This window comes from Pongo abelii, chromosome 1 (genome assembly GCF_028885655.2).
Source record: "Pongo abelii isolate AG06213 chromosome 1, NHGRI_mPonAbe1-v2.0_pri, whole genome shotgun sequence".
Classification (NCBI taxonomy): domain Eukaryota; kingdom Metazoa; phylum Chordata; class Mammalia; order Primates; family Hominidae; genus Pongo; species Pongo abelii.
The window spans coordinates 156,095,555-156,115,134 of record NC_071985.2 but is presented as its reverse complement, the minus strand read 5'-3'; the positions used below and the strand labels follow the sequence as shown (position 1 = coordinate 156,115,134).

The following is a 19,580-nucleotide window of genomic DNA, read 5'->3' as shown; positions in this document are numbered from 1 at the left end:
TGAATTAATGAATGAGTTACTATTACCTTAGTTTATGCAGAGCTTCACAGTTTACAAAGCAGTCACATACACAATATCTTAATAAGCCTTCTAATGATTTGTGGTATAGGCTTTGTTACATCCATTTCAGAGATATGTTGACAGTCCGTTGCTCAAGGTCATACAGCAATTAGAAGTAAAAGTCAAACTCTGGTGTTTTGCCTTCAAGCCCAGTTTATTAATCATAAATATAAAATACTATTAACAATTTATTGGTGTTGTTCAAGACATTTCACTTGTAGTATCTCCTTTAACCTTCACAACAATGCTTTGAGGTGGGTACTATTTTGCAGGTATGGAAACTAAATCCCTGCGAAGTAACATACCCTAGGTCACAGAGCTGAAAAATGGTAAAGTCAGAATCTGGGTCCTGACAGCCTGATTCCAGGAGCTTATTCTCAACAGATGGACCCACTAGGCCTAGCCTGTAAAATAAAGAGAGTTAAGGAAACTGCAAACATGAATGGACAAGAATCAAATTTGTTCCATGGGGACTTTCTGCCATTATTAAAATTTTTGCTCTTGTTGCATGTAGTAAAACTTTCTTCTTTTTCTTTGAGATCATAATGTGGAAAGCAATTGTATCTCAAATGCAGTTCATTATGTTGTTTTCTGGGTTTCATCCATCTTTGAAATGTTTGAAACGTTTGTTTCTAAATTGAAGTCACTTAGGAATTTTAGGAATCGTGGGCAGAGCTCATGGATTTCCAGCAGTCTGTCTTTCTTCCTCCTTTGGTAGCTTCGTGCTGCCTTTTGTGGTGTGAGCATAGGCTAGCATTCCCTCTGAGCACGGATTCCACCTGCTCTCTCATCGCCCTATGACATGACTTGTTTCATCAATTCTCACCTTCATTGTATCACATAACCTACATTGCAGAACACTCAATTTCTTTTCCTTTCTTTTTTTCCTTTTTTCAAAAGGAAGAAGCTATTTGATTGGATGTGATGGCACCAGAGGCAGAAATGTGGCAAAATTTTAAATGGTGAGAAATCCATCTCAGCTACCTAGATTTTGAAACACAAATTGTGATTTCTCGACTCACTTTGTATTGAACTGTGCAAGTTAGATGAACTAAAAAAGCTTCATTGACTTGTCTACTTGTCCACTTGTCTCCAAGTCAGTCAAGTGTTTGTGAATGCTGCCTGTTTTCTACCCTGTATAGCTATTCAAATGATTAACTTAAGGGTGAATATAAAGGTACGTAAACATAGGTAGATGCCCTTGAAATAACAAAGCCCTCAGACCTTACATCAGCAGGCATTTAGAAGTTGAAAAACAAATCAGGTGTGTTGATTGTTCCTAAAGGTTGTAACAGAAAGATTCTAAGCACTTATCTGGGAATAGACTGTGAAGAGAGCATGTGGTCTATTGATCCAGGTATCCCCAATGCCTGGCACATAGTAGGTACTCAACAGAGTAAGTGCTTAACATAGGAAGTGCTTGATAAATTTGTGTTGAATCTATAGTACTCTGTCTTTTATTGCCTATTCATGAACTTGTCTCAACACACGTGCATACACACACACATATTAGGTTGTAAGCTCTCAGAGGAGAGGGTCTGTCTTATTCATCACTGTATTCTCTAATACAGAACCACCAAATAAGAGGCAATCATTAATGATCATCAAATTGAAGTAAATTCTATGACTTGTTTTCTTTATCTTGCTTCCCTCATCCTATCTTGTCCATTTGGCTCTCAAGCCAGAATGCCTGAAACAGGTGCATTAATCTAATCAAATATGTAAAAGCCAAGACCTTGAAATCTTTCAAATCAAACTCTGAATTACATTTTTAAATTTACCCTGGCCATTTCATAAGTAGATTTAGCAACTAGCTAACTGCTATCCCAGGAGGGGGAAAAAAACCCATAAGCTTAATGAATTTGGTCAGACATACAGTGTAACAGATGTCCAACATGCTGCCATGAACTTAAATCATAGATATGATGCTTCTGTTTGGCATGGCCAAATATATTAGAACTGTTTCATCAGTCACTGGGCAACTTGCTAGATGGAGGGGGAATAATCCTGAAAAATGCAGGAACTGCTTCTAATAGCATCTAAAAGTATCCCTGGAGAAACACAGATAATCTGCTTGCAATGATTCATCAAGTTGGTCCTTTGTTTCATTAATTTGAGTGTCAAGTGCAACCATACAATAAAGAATTGCCAAGACCTGATAAGATTCTCCTCTGGCTGCTGCTTTTCCTGCCTTAACAACTGGTACTATTCATGCCTAAAGCACAAACTGAATAAATAGTTTCAAGGCTGGCAATGTTGGACAGTGCTTCCTATTTTGCTTTTCCTTGAAAGGCTAAATCATGTGCTTTCTTGCCCTCTCCCAAACACGTTGCACTGATATTCATTATTGCACCAATAGTTTTAACTTTCTTAATACTAAGTATGGAAGGATGCCTCATAAGATAAAAATAGTTCCTGTTGTATCATCAGTCCAGCAATAGATTAGGGAAGATTAAAAATGGATTGTAATGCCTTTTCTGGCCTTGAGAAAGCTCTTATTGTGCCCATGGTTCAGTAGGCCTGCTGATCATTTCCATCTTAATGTAATCTTCAGCATTACACTGCTACAGGTGAGATGTTAAGTAATACATTAAGACAACTATTTTCACTGAGCAATTTCACAAGAAATATGTTTTTAGCTAAATTAGACATTTAACAAATGCCATTTGTAATTCAATGCAGAGGAGACAGCATCCTTGAAACAAGCTATTGATGTGAATTTCCCAACATAAAACGATACCTATGCTTTTTTAAATTTTAATTGAAGTCCTGAATGTGAAATTATGTGCCATCAGTGCAGTAGACCAACGGAAAGCACCAAAGACCTTAGGATTATGAAATAAGCCATATGCAGTTTTATCTCTAGCAGACAGAAACTCTTCATCCAAATTAGGAAGAATCTACAGGTCAAGTTAATCATGTAGCTGTGATGTGCTGAATGTTTTTAAAACTTTAAGAACATTTAGATGAACGCTAGGAAACTCAGAGGTCAGGCAGAAATATAAATTGTAATATTTAATGAAAATAATAAATGAAATAATTGAGACGAAATATTGTGATCTAAAGATTGCATGAGAATAACTGAATCTGATAAAGTAAAATTAAGAGGGAAGAGAAAATAAAGTGAGCAATTGAAAAACGGAATAACAAATAATTTTTTAAGAAAAATAATTTCATCATATATTTCTCTATGCTACGTACATAAATGCAAACGCTATAAATAGTTATTGACATTTGGGAGGTTGACTTGTTTTCATCAACAACGCAAAACAGAAAATTTAGTTTGCAAATTTTCACAGGGCTAGCACTTTCAGAATCCAGTCAGGTTCTCCTTCTTTATTACTTGATGACTTCTTTAAAGATAAATAAGCCCGCGGACCAAGAAGTGGGTACACTGGCTCGGTTAACTCTCTCTCCCCAGAAATTTCACTACTGCAAAGATTATTATTTGGGGGCGGGGAAGGGGATGCAGAGGTCTTTAGGACCCAGCAGGCGGCGGCAGGCGGCAGTTGTGTAGATCGCTGAGAGACTACGAGGGTCCGGTTCAGTTTTAATTCTGTCTCTAATCTCTGCAACAGCCGCGCTTCCCGGGTCGCGCGGCTCCCGCGCGCGATCTGCCGCGGCCGGCTGCTGGGCAAAAATCAGAGCCGCCTCCGCCCCATTACCCATCATGGAAACCCTCCAGGAAAAAGTGGCCCCGGACGCGCGAGCCTGAGGATTCTGCACAAAAGAGGTGCCCAAAATGAAGACCCTGATGGTGAGTCAGTTGTGGCAACTCCACCGGGCAAAGAGGGGCATCCTCGGGCTCAGGGTCCGCGGGACGCACCGGGGAGACTCCGGGACGCCTAACCCTGGGCCGCGAGGTCGCCTCTTACAAAGGGACAACTTTCTACCCGCTCCGCGTTCCCTCTCGATCCTCCAGCTCTGCCTGGCTCGGAATCCCAGAGCCAGGATAGGAACTCAGGTTGCCTCCCCTCCTAGATCTCCGGCGAGAGGTCCGAGGGGGTGGCGGAGAGCTGCAGGAGCGATGGAGGAGTGGGCAGATTGCTCCAGGGATGGGGGTGCCCAAAAGCAACAGCCTGCCAAAAACTAAGAGGGACAGGGAGGGGGGACCTTTGCAGACTTTCTTCGTTTTCTTAGATTTCAAACTTGCAAGGATCGCAAGGATCCAGGGCCCCAGGAAAGGAGGGGTGTGAAGGACTCAAGATTCCAGCAGCTTGGCTGGGGTGGCTGCGCCAGACGGACCCTTCCCCAAAGTGCAAACCCACCCCTGTCCTCGGCCCCGGCGCGCTCCCTCAGCCCGGGGCCGTACACCACCTGCCCTCTACCGAAAGATCTGGGCGGCGGCGGCGGAAAGCAGCGACGCGTCCGGAGCATTCCTTGCGGTACGCGAGGGGACGGTGCTTTCTCTGTCCCAGTTGCGTGCGGCGGGGCTGGGGCCCAGGCCGCCCCCTGGCCCAAATCTCCCCTACTAGAGTGACCATCGCGCAGTTGTCCCCGCTGTGCGCGCTCCTCCGGTGTCTGCGCTCAGCCGCTCTCCTCTTCTCTCTCCCGCCCGCCCGCAGCGCCATGGTCTGGCAGTGTGTTTAGCGCTCACCACCATGTGCACCAGCTTGTTGCTAGTGTACAGCAGCCTCGGCGGCCAGAAGGAGCGGCCCCCGCAGCAGCAGCAGCAGCAACAGCAGCAGCAGGCGTCGTCCACCGGCAGCTCGCAGCCGGCGGCGGAGAGCAGCACCCAGCAGCGCCCCGGGGTCCCCGCAGGACAGCGGCCACTGGACGGATACCTCGGAGTGGCGGACCACAAGGTGACAGCATGCCCGCCAGCCGGCTCGCCACTCAGCCTGGGGATCCCGCACACCTGAGCCTTCCCCCTTTCCCGGGGCTGGGAGGCGCTGTGAGTAGGTGCCGTTCGGAAGCTGGAGGGGAGTGGACCCGCTGGGGTAGGGTGGGCTAGTTCCAACTTGGTATGAATTCTTATTTGGAGAAAGACACAAAGTTTTGTAGAAAATAGGGGTGAGGTGAGCGGACCCCAAAGCCTAATTTCCCAGCAGAAATCGGCCCTGGAACTAGAACTCCCTGATCCCCAGAATTGCAGCTGCAGATGGAGGTCCGGTTCCTGAAGCCTCGGGTTTGGCTGCCGAGTCGCTCCCTGGTGGGAGGAAACTAGGGATGGCGCGGGTACCAGCCTGAGCGTTCCTCTGACCCGGAACCGGAGGGTGAGCGCAGCCAGCCCGCGGCCACTGCTCAGGATCCAGCGTTCCCCTCTGATCTCTCCAGCGCATTGCTTTGGGCTGAATTCTCTCAGCCCTGGGGAGTGGTGCCCAGGCAGGCATGGAAGACTTGAGGCACAAACTCAGCTTCCACTGATTTGAAACTCATCATTGTGAACCTGTCTTCCTCTGCCTTCCGGGAAGCTGCTGCATGGGGTGGCTAATAATTAATAAGATGAATTTTTTAAAATTGGGCCTCCTTTCCCTGGAATAATAAATATCTGGTTTGAGTGTGTGAAGCCTCTGGGAGAATCCTAATCAAGTTTGCTGATTCTGAAGATATTTTAATACAGTTTAAATGTATCCCTCATTGTTTGAAGCTGCTCGTATGTTTTTATTAAAACACAATTCCACTCTCTATCTGCTTTATAAAGCTAGAGGATTTCTTGAAATCTCCCAATTATTCTTTTTATTTTACTAAATTTTATGGTTGTGAACCGAAGTAATATATAGTAGATGCTCCTTTTGTGTGAAAAGGTCGCTCTAACCATGCGTGAAAAAGCCAAACTTTTTAAAAGTGGCATTCAAAATATTGCCACACACCTGTTTAATGCATAATGCTAAGGATTTGAAAGGTATAAAAGAATTTAAGGCAGGACCCAGTCTTACGGATCTTTAAATACCTGAGGACAGAACAATATACCATGAAATGTGTGTAGATGGATAAACCGATAGATAAAAATGTATAATAAATGCTAGATATGAACAGTACTGTAGGGGTGCAAAAATGAGAACGATGACTTCCCTGGAAAGATCAAGGAAAGCTTCTTTGAAAAAGTGGAATTTTGCAATGGGAAGAATTCAGGGAAGCAAAAAAGGAGGAATCAGTTTCATCAGGAAGTGACTATTCATTTATTTATTTATTTATTTATTTATTTATTTATTTATTTATTGTTGTGGCAGGAGCAGGGGTTGGGGGTGGGGGTGTTAGTAGACTTGAAATCCAAAAGCAGAAGGCTATCAATTTTACAATTACAGCTTTTGTTTCCTCTCTTAGTTGTTGATTGATTACATGCTTTGTATCTGCATGTGCAAGCAACCCATAAGGGCTGGAGTTCTAGGAAAGTTTAGACATTAGCTTCTGACTGTGGATGGCTGTGGCGTTTATGTGTAACTGGTGTATGATGGATATACTGAGATCATGGATTTTCATGGCTATTGTTTGGTGGAAATTACTATCTAACACTTGTGAAGCTTTGATTAATGGCAGCATCAAAAGGTAAATTTGCTGAAAGTTTTGATCAGCTTTTGGGAAGAGATTTCTAATAGTTTTCTTCCTGTGTTCTTCTGCTGGACAGACACCAGCTAAGAATGTTGAGAGCTTAATGCAAAGTATAATACCCTAATGCTTATGTTCAAAACAATGTTTATTGACCACAAATATATTTGATTTCAATTTTTGTTTATCAGAGCTTTATTTTATTGAAACAAAGAACAGTCCTTTTCAATTTGGAGGGTGGGATGTTGATACTCTACATGGGAAATTGAAATGATATGTAGTAAAAGGGTTTTACAAATTCTGAAGTGCTATATGAATGATAAATATTGTGTGAAAGTCATTGGAATTCCTAGTAGAAGAAGGTCTTTGGAGATAATTATGAATATCAATGAAATTATCTCGTGGAACACCAACATCTCACAAAATTCTATACCCAAAGGTTTTGAGGGAGTTCACATCACCACAAACAAAGGAACAAAGCGTATCTTGAAGTCTGTGTCTTCTGTTTAGACGTTATCCCAATTGTCCCACTGAACTAAATGTAAACTTCTCAGAATGCATTAACTGATTCTCTTTACCGCTACTATTTAGCTGGCTGCAAATTGGGCAGAGTTCCCTTACAGATGGTCATATGAAGGTGCATGTGTAAAATGTTGTTTATGTTCTCTCCAAAAGTTCCTGTTTAATTAGGTTTGAGATCTTCCTATATTCTTGCATAGACAGAGGTGGAAGACATTTGTTAGAATATTGCTAGGAATTTTTTTTCCAATTAAGACAGGGGAGGGTAAGAAATGAAAGCTTTTCTATTCTTATTATATTGCCAGATGATACTCGATTGCTTTTTTTTTTTTTACCCTCACATCAGGCCACAGGAAAATGATGGAATATGCTGGATGTGATGACCACCAAGCCATATGCTGCTGCATATTGAATCAGAATTCCAACAGTCTTTTTTATCTGCCGTTGATTTACATAGTCTGGAGAGAGTTACAGATATTATTTAGGAAAATGTTCACACCTCCATAGCTGGAGGTCCCAAAGACTGATAAATATGTAGTGTTTATGCTCAGTTACATGATGTTGTTAACATTAACAGTTCCAAGATTAAATTCAACAGGTGGTCCTAATCCCCAGCACCTGAATTTCACAAATTACAGCCTGTCTGCAATGATGGTCTTGTCTCATATGGCTGCAGACTGAATTACTGTTGAGATTAAATCACTATGTGCTTTTGTTGAAATATATGCTGCAAGTCAAGTCAGTGATAAGCGGCATGTGTTGAGGCTTAAAATATCACTTTTCATGGTCATATTCTCTACTTCCTCTTTCACAAACTATGTGAGCTGCAATTGTAATTTCAGTATCACCAAATGAAGGCTACATGGAGTTTCTTGTCATAATGAAGGCATTTTCTGTTCGAGTCTTTCTCTTCTTTCCCAATCCCTTTCCCCAGACCTCTTCCCACAAATGTTCCACCAACTCATTTCCATCGTATTACATGTCTGTGTCTTCAGGTACTATATCTGTATTCTAACATTACTCTCTCAGTCCCGATTTGTGGAAGCCAATGATAACAAGATTGCTTAGGTACAACTGAAGAAGCCAATTTTCATGGCTTTGGGAACCTTCTGCATTTAGAACTGCAGCCTAATGTATAACCAAGCTAACATACACACACACACACACACACACACACACACACGTTAAATCAAGAAATCCTCAGAGGAAAGCTCCAAGTCTTATAGCAGAGTGGAAGGGAACATGGAATGCAGTTCAGTTTCCAGTCTGGATCTCGTCTGGGTAGACGAGGTCATTTGCCATCTGGTAGACCCTGTGAAATGAAACTGTGAGCTAATTCCCATTTCTAGAGGACAGGCTCTTATCACAGAAGGCCCACTATCACCCAGACTGCCCTTTACTGAAATGGCTTATGAAAGGGCGGTGATCAATGGGGTCTACAGCTGAGCAGCTATCTCTTTGCTTCAGAAGTAGCCCCCAGGGATGGATTTTACACATACCAATAACATACTTGTCATTGGCTCTTTCCATTTTTAGGCACTCAGTTATTCAGACAAATCAAAATTGCTTAGTGGTAATAGTACTATTACTATTAACTGGTAACTATCCAGTTGGAGTGGTAAGACAAGTCAATGCAAGAATTGAAAAATAGTAATCCAAAACCGGAATTTGGATAAATGCCATCTAACTTATTTTAAAATTATGGGATGAGTATTCCTCTTTTAGAAAAGTATATGAATTATCAAATACAAGTTTACATAATGTATTTGACCACATTTTATGACATTTGAGTTGTAAATGAATGACTGAAATGAATGCTAAATCATTTGAATCTCAAGGAAATTCAAAGTGAGCTAATTTTCAATGCTCAGGTATTATAAAATGTAATCTGCCAATGATGATGAAAGCCTGTTACCACAAAGCATCAAACCCCCAAAATCAGAAAAAGAACACTATTTCATGGGTGAGGAGTTGCAATAATGTAGTCACTTTTAACAGGATAAATGTTTTTTATAACATTTATTAAAATACTTAACCTTCCTTAAATCTGTGACAGCCAGGATAATTTTTCCAGTGTCCCACAGGGATAATTTCAAGATACCACTATCCTCCTGTAAATGGCAGATGAGTTTGACCTGGCTCACTCTTAAATTCCAGACATGCTGGCTTTCCGGCTGATCTGTGAACATTCATTCTGCCTCAGGACCTTTGCACATGCTCTTCTCTCTTCCTGGAAAGCTCTTTCCCAAGGTCTTTTGCATGGTTGATTCCTTCTGGTCATTCAGTCATCAGGTCACATGTCATCTTCTTGTGGACCACATTCTTTAACTAGCCCCCTCCTCAACAGTCATTCTCTGTCATATTAGCCTGTTTCATTTTCCTTATAACACTTAACAATATCTGAAATAATCTTTAAGTTTATTTGTCTATTTTCTGCCCTTCCCCCAACTAGAATCTAAGTACTGTGACAGCAATGTCTTTGTACATCTTGTTGACCAGTTTAACCCCAGGACCTAGAACAGTATCTAAAATTTAATGAGTACACAATAAGTATGTATGGAAAGAAAGAAGGGAGTGAAGATGGAGGAGAGTAGGACAGACCCACTTACCTATGTCAAATTTTTTCTCTACAAGAATCATCAGTGCAGTCTCAAGACCCTAGTATGTCTCATTTTTCCAAAATTTGTTCTGCTCGCAAAAGTAATTCTAATAACAAGGAGGAAGAGGAGGAAATGATTTAAGAGGAAAGACAAAAGAATCTTTGGGAATGAGATGTAGGGGTCCATGTTTAATAAGCTTCCTTTTTAAATATTGCACACATTAAACTTTGAGAAACACTGTTTGAAATGTTTTTAATCATCACAATGTGTAGTTCTGTAGCTAATTCATTTCTAGGTTTTTGAACTAATCATAGCCCTTGGTAAATACTTGTTGAAGGCCTAATAGTTTCAAAATTGGACATTCTGGAGGAAGAACACGATCCCTACCCTCAAAGGACCTTTGATCTAATAGTTGCAGAGAAAAGACAAAGAAGCAAGAAAAGTTCAATAATAAGGCAAGCACTGAATAATAATTTGAAATCAGGAAGCAATAAATCAAGGCACTGACTCTAAAAAGGAGATAATTTCTGTGATCTTTCTCCATCTATAAAACAAGTTAAATTCTATTATTACCTTAGAAGTTTGTTAAGCTTTCAAACTAATATTCCACTCTTTATTAGCCTCATATCTCTTCATGCGTGTGTGCAGGGTATCCAATGAATAATTACTGAACAAACTGGATATCAAAGCAACTTCAAAGTGGCTTGATTTTAAATTCAAAATATTGTCTCTTTATTATTTTCCTTTGGCATGACATAGGGTCTTCTGCACTCCTTAAGTTAAATCTTCTTAAATGTCTCTGTAACATATGGTGACCACTTTAACCAAGCTAAATCTCATAATTCATTGTATTAGGGTTCTCTGAAGAGATAGAGCTAATAGGATATTATATTATATATATATGGGAGTTTATAAAGTATTAACTTACACGATCACAGCTTCCCACAATAGGCTGTCTGCAAGCTTGAGGAGCAAGGAGAGTCAGTCTGAGTCTCAAAACTGAAGAATTTAGAGTCCAATATTCAAGGGCAGGAAGCCTCCAGCATGGGAGAAAGATGTAGGCTGGGAGGCTAGGCCCATCTCACCATTTCACATTTTTCTGCCTGTTTTATATTCGCTGGAAGCTGATTAGATTGTGCCCATGAGATTAAGGGTGGCTCTGCCTTCCCCAGCCCACTGACTCAAATGTTAATCCCTTTTGGCAACACCCACGAAGACACACCCAGGATTAATACTTTGTATCCCTCAATCCAATCAAGTTGACACAGTATTAACCATCACAAGTCCACCCCTTGTCAACTTGAACTCATACACATCTCCTGAGATCATACATAATCTTCAAATAAAGACAATAATGAGGTCATAATAACGCCTAACATAATACAACTATCCTTCATACAACTGGAAACGCACCAACCCCCAACCCAAATACTATTATAAAAAGTTAGCAATACTTAAATGCTGATATGCAGTCAATACATCTATGTCACATGGTAAAGGAAAAGGAAATAAAATTAAGATATTTTCTTAGTACAAGTGTATACATGCACAAATGTTTTTAACAGAAGAAGGAAGAAAATACTCATGACAATTACAGTCCTCGTTTCTGCAGCTGCTCAAGTAGCTAGTAATGATTACTACTTTCTTCTACTACCCATTGTATTCCCTTTGCCTTCAGCAAGCACCTCAGCATGTCGTGGTTTTTTTTTCCTGGTGGAGTGACCCAAACCTTCATTCCTGAAGGGTCTGACTCATTTGCAGTCCTACCTGGATTGGGCGGTTGTAATTTCCCATTGACTTTAATCACAGGGCATGGTAATAACCTAATGGACACCCTAATAGATCTCCTGTATTCCATGCATACTCTTCTTTACCTCCTTTGTGGAGTAGTGGACTGATTTCATCTTGATAGTCTGGGTCAGTCACTCCAGCCAACACTGTAACTCCCTTCTTAGCCTGTTGACTTAAAGGTAGGAGGAAACTAAGGTGTCCAGGTGGCAATCTTAACTTTCAGTTTAATGGAATCATTGTTGTGTCTCCAGGTGGCAGCGTTCCCTCTCTCTGGAGCTAAGACCTCTAGGACAGCAGACGTAATGTTGCAGGAACAGGAAGCAAAAATTTTGCTAGTGGATCACTAGGGGTGAAGGTGAGTGGTTCCGCTTCCACTTCCACCTCTTGATTCCTGGACCCGTGCATCCTGGCTATGGGAGAAACAATACCATATATTGGACACTGATGCAGAGCATACATCCCTGCCACCATGGCCTTCTGGAGAACTTTGCCCCAGCCCTGCAAAGTATTGTCACCTAGTTGGCGTTGTAATTGTGACTTCAAAAGGCCAGTCCACTGTTCTATAAATCCAGCTGCTTCAGGATGATGGGGAACATGGTAAGACCAGTGAATTCCATGAGCATGGGCCCACTGCCACACTACTTTAGCCGTAAAGTGAGTGCCTCGGTCAGAGGCAATGGTGTGTGGAATATCATGATGGTGGATAAGGCATTCAGTGAGTCCACGGAAGGTAGTCTTGGCAGAAGCATTGTGTGCAGGATAGGCAAACCCATATCCAGAGTAAGTGTCTATTCCAGTTAGGACAAACCTCTGCCTTTTCCATGATGGAAGAGGTTCAATATAATCAACCTGCCACCAGGTAGCTGGCTGATCACCCCAAGGAATGGTGCCATATCGAGGGCTCAGTGTTGGTCTCTGCTGCTGTCAAGTTGGGCACTCAGCAGTGGCCATAGCCATGTCAGCTTTGGTGAGTGGAAGTCCATGTTGCTGAACCCATGTGTAACCTCCATCCCTGCTGCCATGGCCATTTTGTTCATGGGCCCATTGAGCAATGACAGGGGTGGCTGGGGAAAGAGGCTAAGTGGTGTCCACAGAATAGGTCACTATTAAAATCCTCCTCTGCTGAAGTCACTCCATGTGAACACTCACACGGGATACAAATATCTTCGCATTTTTTGACTCCTCAGATAGGTCCATCCACACACCTCTTCCTTAAATTTCTTTGTCACCAATTTTCCAATCATGCTTCTTCCAAGTCCCTGACCATCCAGCCAAACCATTGGCTACAGCCCATGAATCGGTATATAATCACACATCAGACCATTTCTCCTTCCATGCAAAGTGCACAACCAGGTGCACTGCTTGAAGTTCTGCCCACTGGGAACTTCACTGCTGTCCTTCAGGGATGTCCAAGAAAGGGCCGTAGTGCTGCAGCTGTCCACTTTCAGGTGGTGCCTGCATAACCGTGCAGAACCATCTGTGAACCAGGCCTTAGTCTTCTTGTCTCTGTCAACTGATCATAGGGAACTCCCCATGAGGCCATCTGTGTGGGCTGAGGGAGAGAAGGCAAGGTGGCAAGAATGGAGACCATGGGCATTTGAGCCACTTTCTCATGTAACTAACTTGTGCCTTCAGGACCTGCTCAAGCCCGAGATCACATATATACCACTTCCATTTGATGATGGAATGTTGCTGTGCACGACCCACTTTTTGGCTGGATGGGCCAGAAAACACTCAGTTCATGATAGGCAATTCAGTTTGCATGGTGACTTGATGACCCATAGCCAAATGTTCAGTTTCCACCAAAGCCCAGTAACAGCAAAAGGAGGGTAGTTATCTGCAGAAGATGGCAGGGCCTTGCTCCAAAATCCTAGCGACCTCTGTGTTGATTCACCTTTTGGGCCTGCCAAAGGCTCCAAACAGCATCCCTATCTGCCACTGACACCTCAAGCACCATTGGATCTGCTGGGTCATATGGCCCAAGTGGCAGAGCAGCTTGCCCAGCAGCCTGGACCTGTTGCAGAGCCTTCTCCTGTTCTGGACCCCACTCAAAACTGGCAGCCTTTCAGGTCACTCAATAAATGGGCCAGAGTAACACACCCCAATGAGGAATGTGTTGCCTCCAAAATCCAAATAGGCCCACTAGGCATTGTGCCTCTTTCTTGGTAGGAGGGGCCAAATGCAGCAACTTATCCTTCACCTTAGAAGGAATATTTTGACAGGCCCCACACCACTGGACCCCTAGAAATTTTACTGAGGTAGAAGTTCCCTGAATTTTAGTTGGATTTATTTCCCATCCTCTGGCATGCAAATTCTCACCAATAAGTCCAGTGTGTTTGCTACTTCTTGCTCACTGGATCCGATCAGCATGATGTCATCAATGTAATGGACCAGTGTGATATCTTGTGGAAGTGAAAAGCAATCAAGGTCTCTCTGAATAAGATTATGACACAAAGCTAGAGAGTTGATATACCCCTGAGGCAGGACAGCAAATGTATATTACTGGCCTTGCCAGCTGAAGGCAAATTGCTTCTAGTGGGCCTTATGGACAGGAATGGAGAAAAAGGCATTTGCCGAATCAATGGCTGCATACCAGGTACGAGGAGATGTGTTAATTTGCTCAAGCAATGAGACCATATCTGGTAGAGCAGCTGCAATTGGAGTCACCATTTGGTTAAGTTTATGATAATCCACTGTCATTCTCCAAGATCCATCTGTCTTCTGCCCAGGCCAAATGGGAGAGTTGAACAGGGATGTGGTCGGACTCACCACCCCTGCATCTTTCAAGTCCTTGATGGTGGCACTAATCTCTGCAATCCCTACAGGGATACGATATTGTTTTTGATTTACTATATTTCTAGGTAGAGCCATCTCTAATGGCTTCCATTTGGCCTTTCCCACCATAATAGCCCTCACCCTACCAGTCAGGGAGCCAATGTAGGGGTTCAGCCAGTTACTAAGTATGTCTATGCCAATTATGCATTCTGGCACTGGGGAAATGTCTACAGGATGAGTCTGGGGACCCACCAGACCCACTGTAAGTCAGACCTGAGCTAAAACTCCATTAATTACCTGACCTCCATAAGCCCCTACTTTAATGGGAGGACCTCAACAACATTTTGGGTACCCTGGAATCAATGTCAGCTCAGAGCCAGTGTCCAGTAGTCCCCAAAATGTCTGATCATTTCCCTTTCCCCAGTGCACAGGTACCCTGGTAAAAGGCTGGAGATCTCCTGGGGGAAGGATGGGAAAAAGAGTCACTGCATAAATTGTCAGTAATGTAGTGGGGTCCTTCCTCAAGAGGATCCAGGCTCCCCTTCATTCAAGGTGTTCTGAGTCTGTAAACTGGCTCAAGTCTGGAAATTGATTGAGGGGCCAGGATTCTCTGTTTTTACAATTCAAATTAGTCTTTTGTCCATTTGACTTTGAAGTTTTCTGCTTGTATAAATTAAGTAGAAATGCAGTAGGCTTCTTATCAATTTCACTTCCAGGAACACATGATTAATTAGCCAATGCCAGAGCTCTACATGAGTCAGGCTATTCTGACTGCTGCTTTGCCTCTGCTGTCCATTACGGTAGCTATGCCCACCTTGCCTTTGACAGTTGAGTGCCACCACTTGGCCCCTGCCACCTCAGGATCCAGTTATTCCCACTGTATTTACATTTCGTAGTTGAGTGACTTGGTTCCCACTGTTAGATCTGATATACAGAGAAGACCAATTATAAGACTCTTCAAAAACGCGAGTGCTGCCTTCATAAATCTATTTCACAAGGCACTGGTCAAGGGTATGTCTTCTGGAACCTCCCAGCTGGGATGAGTAGGTCTAAATTGACTAATCCACTCCACCATCCCAGTCTCCCTAAGCCTTTGGGTCCCTTCCTCTACATTAAACCAGGGAAGATCAGGCATTTCCAGCTCACACACAGTGAGTCATCTTTTAATTCATATTTCATCTAACCAAGCAAATAAACTATTAGAACCTTTTTTAACTCCCTGAGCTGAAGTATTAAAAGCAGAGTGGGCCCAAATCAATAAATTCAGCCTGATCCAACTCTATGTTCCTTCCACCATTGTCCCATACCCTTAATATGCATTCTTGTGCCTGTTCTCCAGATTGCTATTCATATAAATTAGAGAATTCAAACAGTTATTTTCAAGTGTAGCACACCTCCTATTGGGTCACACTCTCAACCTCATCTCTAGGGGCCCACTGGGACTTTAGTCTAGTTATAGGTCTAGAAGCAAACAGGGGTGTTGGGGTGACTCCTGAGGAGAATCAACATTATTTGGCCTGGTGAGTGCTTCAGGGAGGCCATCACTGTTGCCTCAGGCAGCACAGGGTTTATGTCCTCAGAAGAAGTGGAAAGGCTATGGCAGTGTGGGTCAGGGAGGAGATGTTGCCACTACTGGGGATGGAGAAGCTATTCCTTCTGGCAAAAAAGGTCCATCAGAGTTTACAAACTCAGTATCCCCAGCTTCATTAGGGTCCTCCACATGTCCCCATTCCAAGTTGCAGGGCCCCATTCTTTTCCAATAAATGCCTTTAATAGTAGACACCGGGTGAGGCTGTGCATGCACCTTTTGTTGCAAGTCAGCCACTTGCATGATAAGAACTTGTGTCTGTTTTCCACAATTTCAGCTCTTTCTCTACGGGAGATAAGACTCTCACTCAGGGCAGTCTTATCAGATTTGAGGCTCAGTATCTGCTTCTGAAGCCAGGAGAGAGAATCCCTGAGTTCATCATTTTCTTTCATCACTTTGTCCACTGAACTTAGGAAAAACCAACCAGCTTCATTATGTTCTTTGGTTCTCCACATATGGTCAAATGTATTAGGTATAGAGTCACTAAACTCCTTGCCTCTTACAAGCGGTGAATCAGGAGTGTCAAATGCATTTATTTTGCCTAACTCTCTAAACAGTTTACGCCAAGGACTATCAGTGTTTTCCATAGTATTAGAAGTAGAGTTCTTGCCATTTTGGGGTCTAATCATATTCAGCTGCCAACTTCCCCAAAACCAACAAAAGAACTCCATCCTTAATATTCTGTTCCTCTAGAACCACTCCTGCTACAAAAATCTGTATTAGTCAGCATTCTCTAGAGAGATAGAACTAACAGGATATATATACATATAGGGGAGTTTATTAAGTATTAGCTTACACAATCACAGGTTCCACAATAGGCTGTCCACAAGCTTGAGGAACAAAAAGAGCCAGTCCGAGTCTCAAAACTGAAGAACTTGGAGTCCAGTGTTCGAGGGCAGGAAGCATCCAGCATGGGAGAAAGATGTAGGCTGAGAGGCTAGGCCCGTCTTGCCAGCTTCGCTGGAAGCTGATTAGGTTGTGCCCATCAGATTAAGGGTGGATCTGCCTTCCCCAGCCCACTGACTCAGATGTTAATCCCTTTTGGCACACACACACCCAGGATTAATACTTTGTATCCCTCAATCCAATCAAGTTGACACTTAGCATTAACTATCACACTCATGCTATGGTGAATGTGGATATAATTGTGTTGGCCACAAGACAGAATATTTGCAGTCAGATCTGTCTTAGAAACATGATACCCGTTATAAAAGAGAATTTCCGTAACTTCTAGGGTAAAGTGTCAATACAATTTCTGCTTTGTAAATACTAGCATTATGGAAGATTAAATATGTGAAAGGACTTTGAAAAATTAAAACATATCATTAATCAACAAGTCATTCCTTAAAACCTCTTGTTCACCTATTATATACTCTTTGGACAGCTGTGTAGGGTCTTAAGTATAGAATGACAAGGAATGATTATCTCTTAAATAATATTGTCATCCATATCCCAGAACTTGATCCAATGGAAGAACTCTCATGGGAGTCAGTGAATTTATGATCAAATGATTGGTAAAACTTTGGGTGGGGATATGTGCATTTATGAGATGTTTTCAGATTCTTCTCCATAAGCTCTGAGTCTTAAACACTTAGTCTGGGCCTGGGACAAATAAATATATTTATTGCCTGCTCTATTCAATATATCTTTCCAAATAAAAATCACAGGAATGCATATTCTCAGCATAGACAGCCCATCTGAAGTGAAACCTTCCCTGACTTATAGCCCAGGTTTGATCTGAGCTGTATGTTTTGTCTTCATAGCTGAGATCCCATGATAATACTTATTCCACTTTATTGTTATATCTTGTCTAAAATTGTCTGCCTTCCCTACTAGACAACCAGCTCTTGGGAACCAGGCATTTTTTTTTTCTCTCTTTTTCTGTCATTGTAGTCCCAGCCTTTAACATAATACCTGGCATATAATGAGTCTTCAATAAGCACTTGTTGAATGAATGAGAATATCTACATAAAGATTTTGTATTTCTTCTAAAATAAGCCTACCTCAAGAGTTTCTAACCATTTGGAGTTACTGAAAAGGAATAGCTGCAAGTCATAAATATCCATTCCTCCTGCCACAATTTGTAGGCCTGTAACTAATTCATTTCTATCTTCTTGTACTAATCATATCTCTTAAAACATACTCAGGATTTCAGAGCTAGAAGGAAAACTTAAGAATTATCAAAAGGAATTCCAGAGTAGTTGTGTGATTTGCCCAAGGTCGTGGGTTAGTGGCAGAGCTGGGGTAAAATGTCGGTCTCTGATGTGAACATCATTACCATAAGGGAAATTCAATGCCAACATCTTCTAAGCAGTGACTCAATGTTATTTGAACAGAATTGATTCAAATGAAGAGCCTAGGCCTACCCAGTTATTGAAAAGGAATAAATATTTAAACATCTTATTATTCTGAAATGAATATGAGAATATGCCTCTGGATAGTTAAAAAGAGTCTTCCACCAACCACCAACTTTGCAATGGGTGTTTCAGAGACCACATATGATGCATGGTACTAATTAATTGAAACAATTTTCAAACCAGAGTAGATTTTTTGCCTTTAAAACATAAACCAAGCCAAAAGGAGTGTCATGCTTAATTATTTGCAGAAAATTTTCTGACCAGAGCACTTATTTAACTGAATTGCCTTCTCCACAGTGGAGAAGGAAACATCATCAGGAGACTTAGTTAACCAAGTGTTTGAAGAACTACCATTCTGCAAATATCATTGACTCCCCCTAAATTCTGAGATGTAATACTTACTCTAGGATGGAATTACTTTAGGTAAATAAGAAAGCATTTTACCTATCATAGGGAAAATTAACCCTGATCGTTGCTACAGCTCATGAAAAGGAAACTTTTTTAGTATATTCACTCTTAATGGCTAAGGAGGTGTCTGTAGAGTTCCTGGGAAACTGCACAGAGTCTGAGTATTCTCTGGCAGACTGAGATGCAGTGTCAAATAATTTTTTAATAAGAAAGCATATTCTGTAAATTAATTGCACATATGAGACATCTCCATCGACTGAACTGCAAGCACTATTGCATTTCCAACTTACAGATCTTTTCATGTTCCTTGCGTGTTTCCTATGGCTTCCCATTGCCTACAGGATCAAGTTCAGACCCTCAGGAAGGCTTGCAAGCCCCAACAGGATCCTGCTGGCCTAATTCTCCAACCCTAACCCCACCACTGCCCTCAGCCTAGGCACTACGCACCCAGGGATACTGCTGCCCTCAGCCTAGGCACCACGCACCCAGGCACCACGCATACCTTGCTGTTTTGTTCTTGTCTGCTTTTCCTTCAGCACCACCTTTCTAAAGTCTTCCCAGATACAACATCTATGCAGAGTATACCCAACGTTCTCTTATGTCAGCCACACATCATTCAGTCAATCGCATATTGGCTGAGTAGCTACCATGTGGTAGGCACAAGGGAGGAAACGAGATAAAGGACCTTGTCCCTACCCACAGGAAAATCAGTGGAGGAAATAAATGTTATAATTACTATACCTTGGTAAGTGCTAAAATATTCTCTGTATCTTACACATGCTTCTAATCACACAATATTGCAATTATTTTTCCACATACAAGTCTCCCTGACTAGGTTTTACCTTTTTGAGGCTAAGAACATAACTTATCTTGGTATCCACAGAATTGAAAACTGTATCTCAGACATATGAAAGCTAAATAAATATTTGTTGAATGTTGGGTAGGCAAAGTTCTATTTTAATTATACGTAGTATGAAGAGATTTGACCAAGTC

General features: G+C 42.0%; 1 protein-coding gene across 5 annotated transcripts in view; it reads left to right on the top strand.

The window, feature by feature from the left end:
• Positions 1-3,567: 3,567 nt before the first annotated feature.
• Positions 3,568-19,580, top strand: part of ST6GALNAC5 (ST6 N-acetylgalactosaminide alpha-2,6-sialyltransferase 5) — a 201,972-nt gene continuing 185,959 nt past the window's right edge. For 3 of the 5 annotated variants that reach the window (XR_008514240.2, XR_008514239.2, XM_002810689.6), the window contains exons 1-2: positions 3,569-3,817; positions 4,626-4,865. Coding sequence is in view for 3 of the 5 variants with exons in the window: in XM_002810689.6 (XP_002810735.3) it covers positions 3,803-3,817; positions 4,626-4,865 (255 nt within the window). In the remaining 2 variants the exon portion in view is untranslated. Of the gene's footprint in view, positions 3,818-4,200; positions 4,446-4,625; positions 4,866-19,580 lie in introns of all 5 variants that reach the window. The other 2 variants (XM_054532960.2, XM_054532961.2) reach the window with 2 other exon arrangements.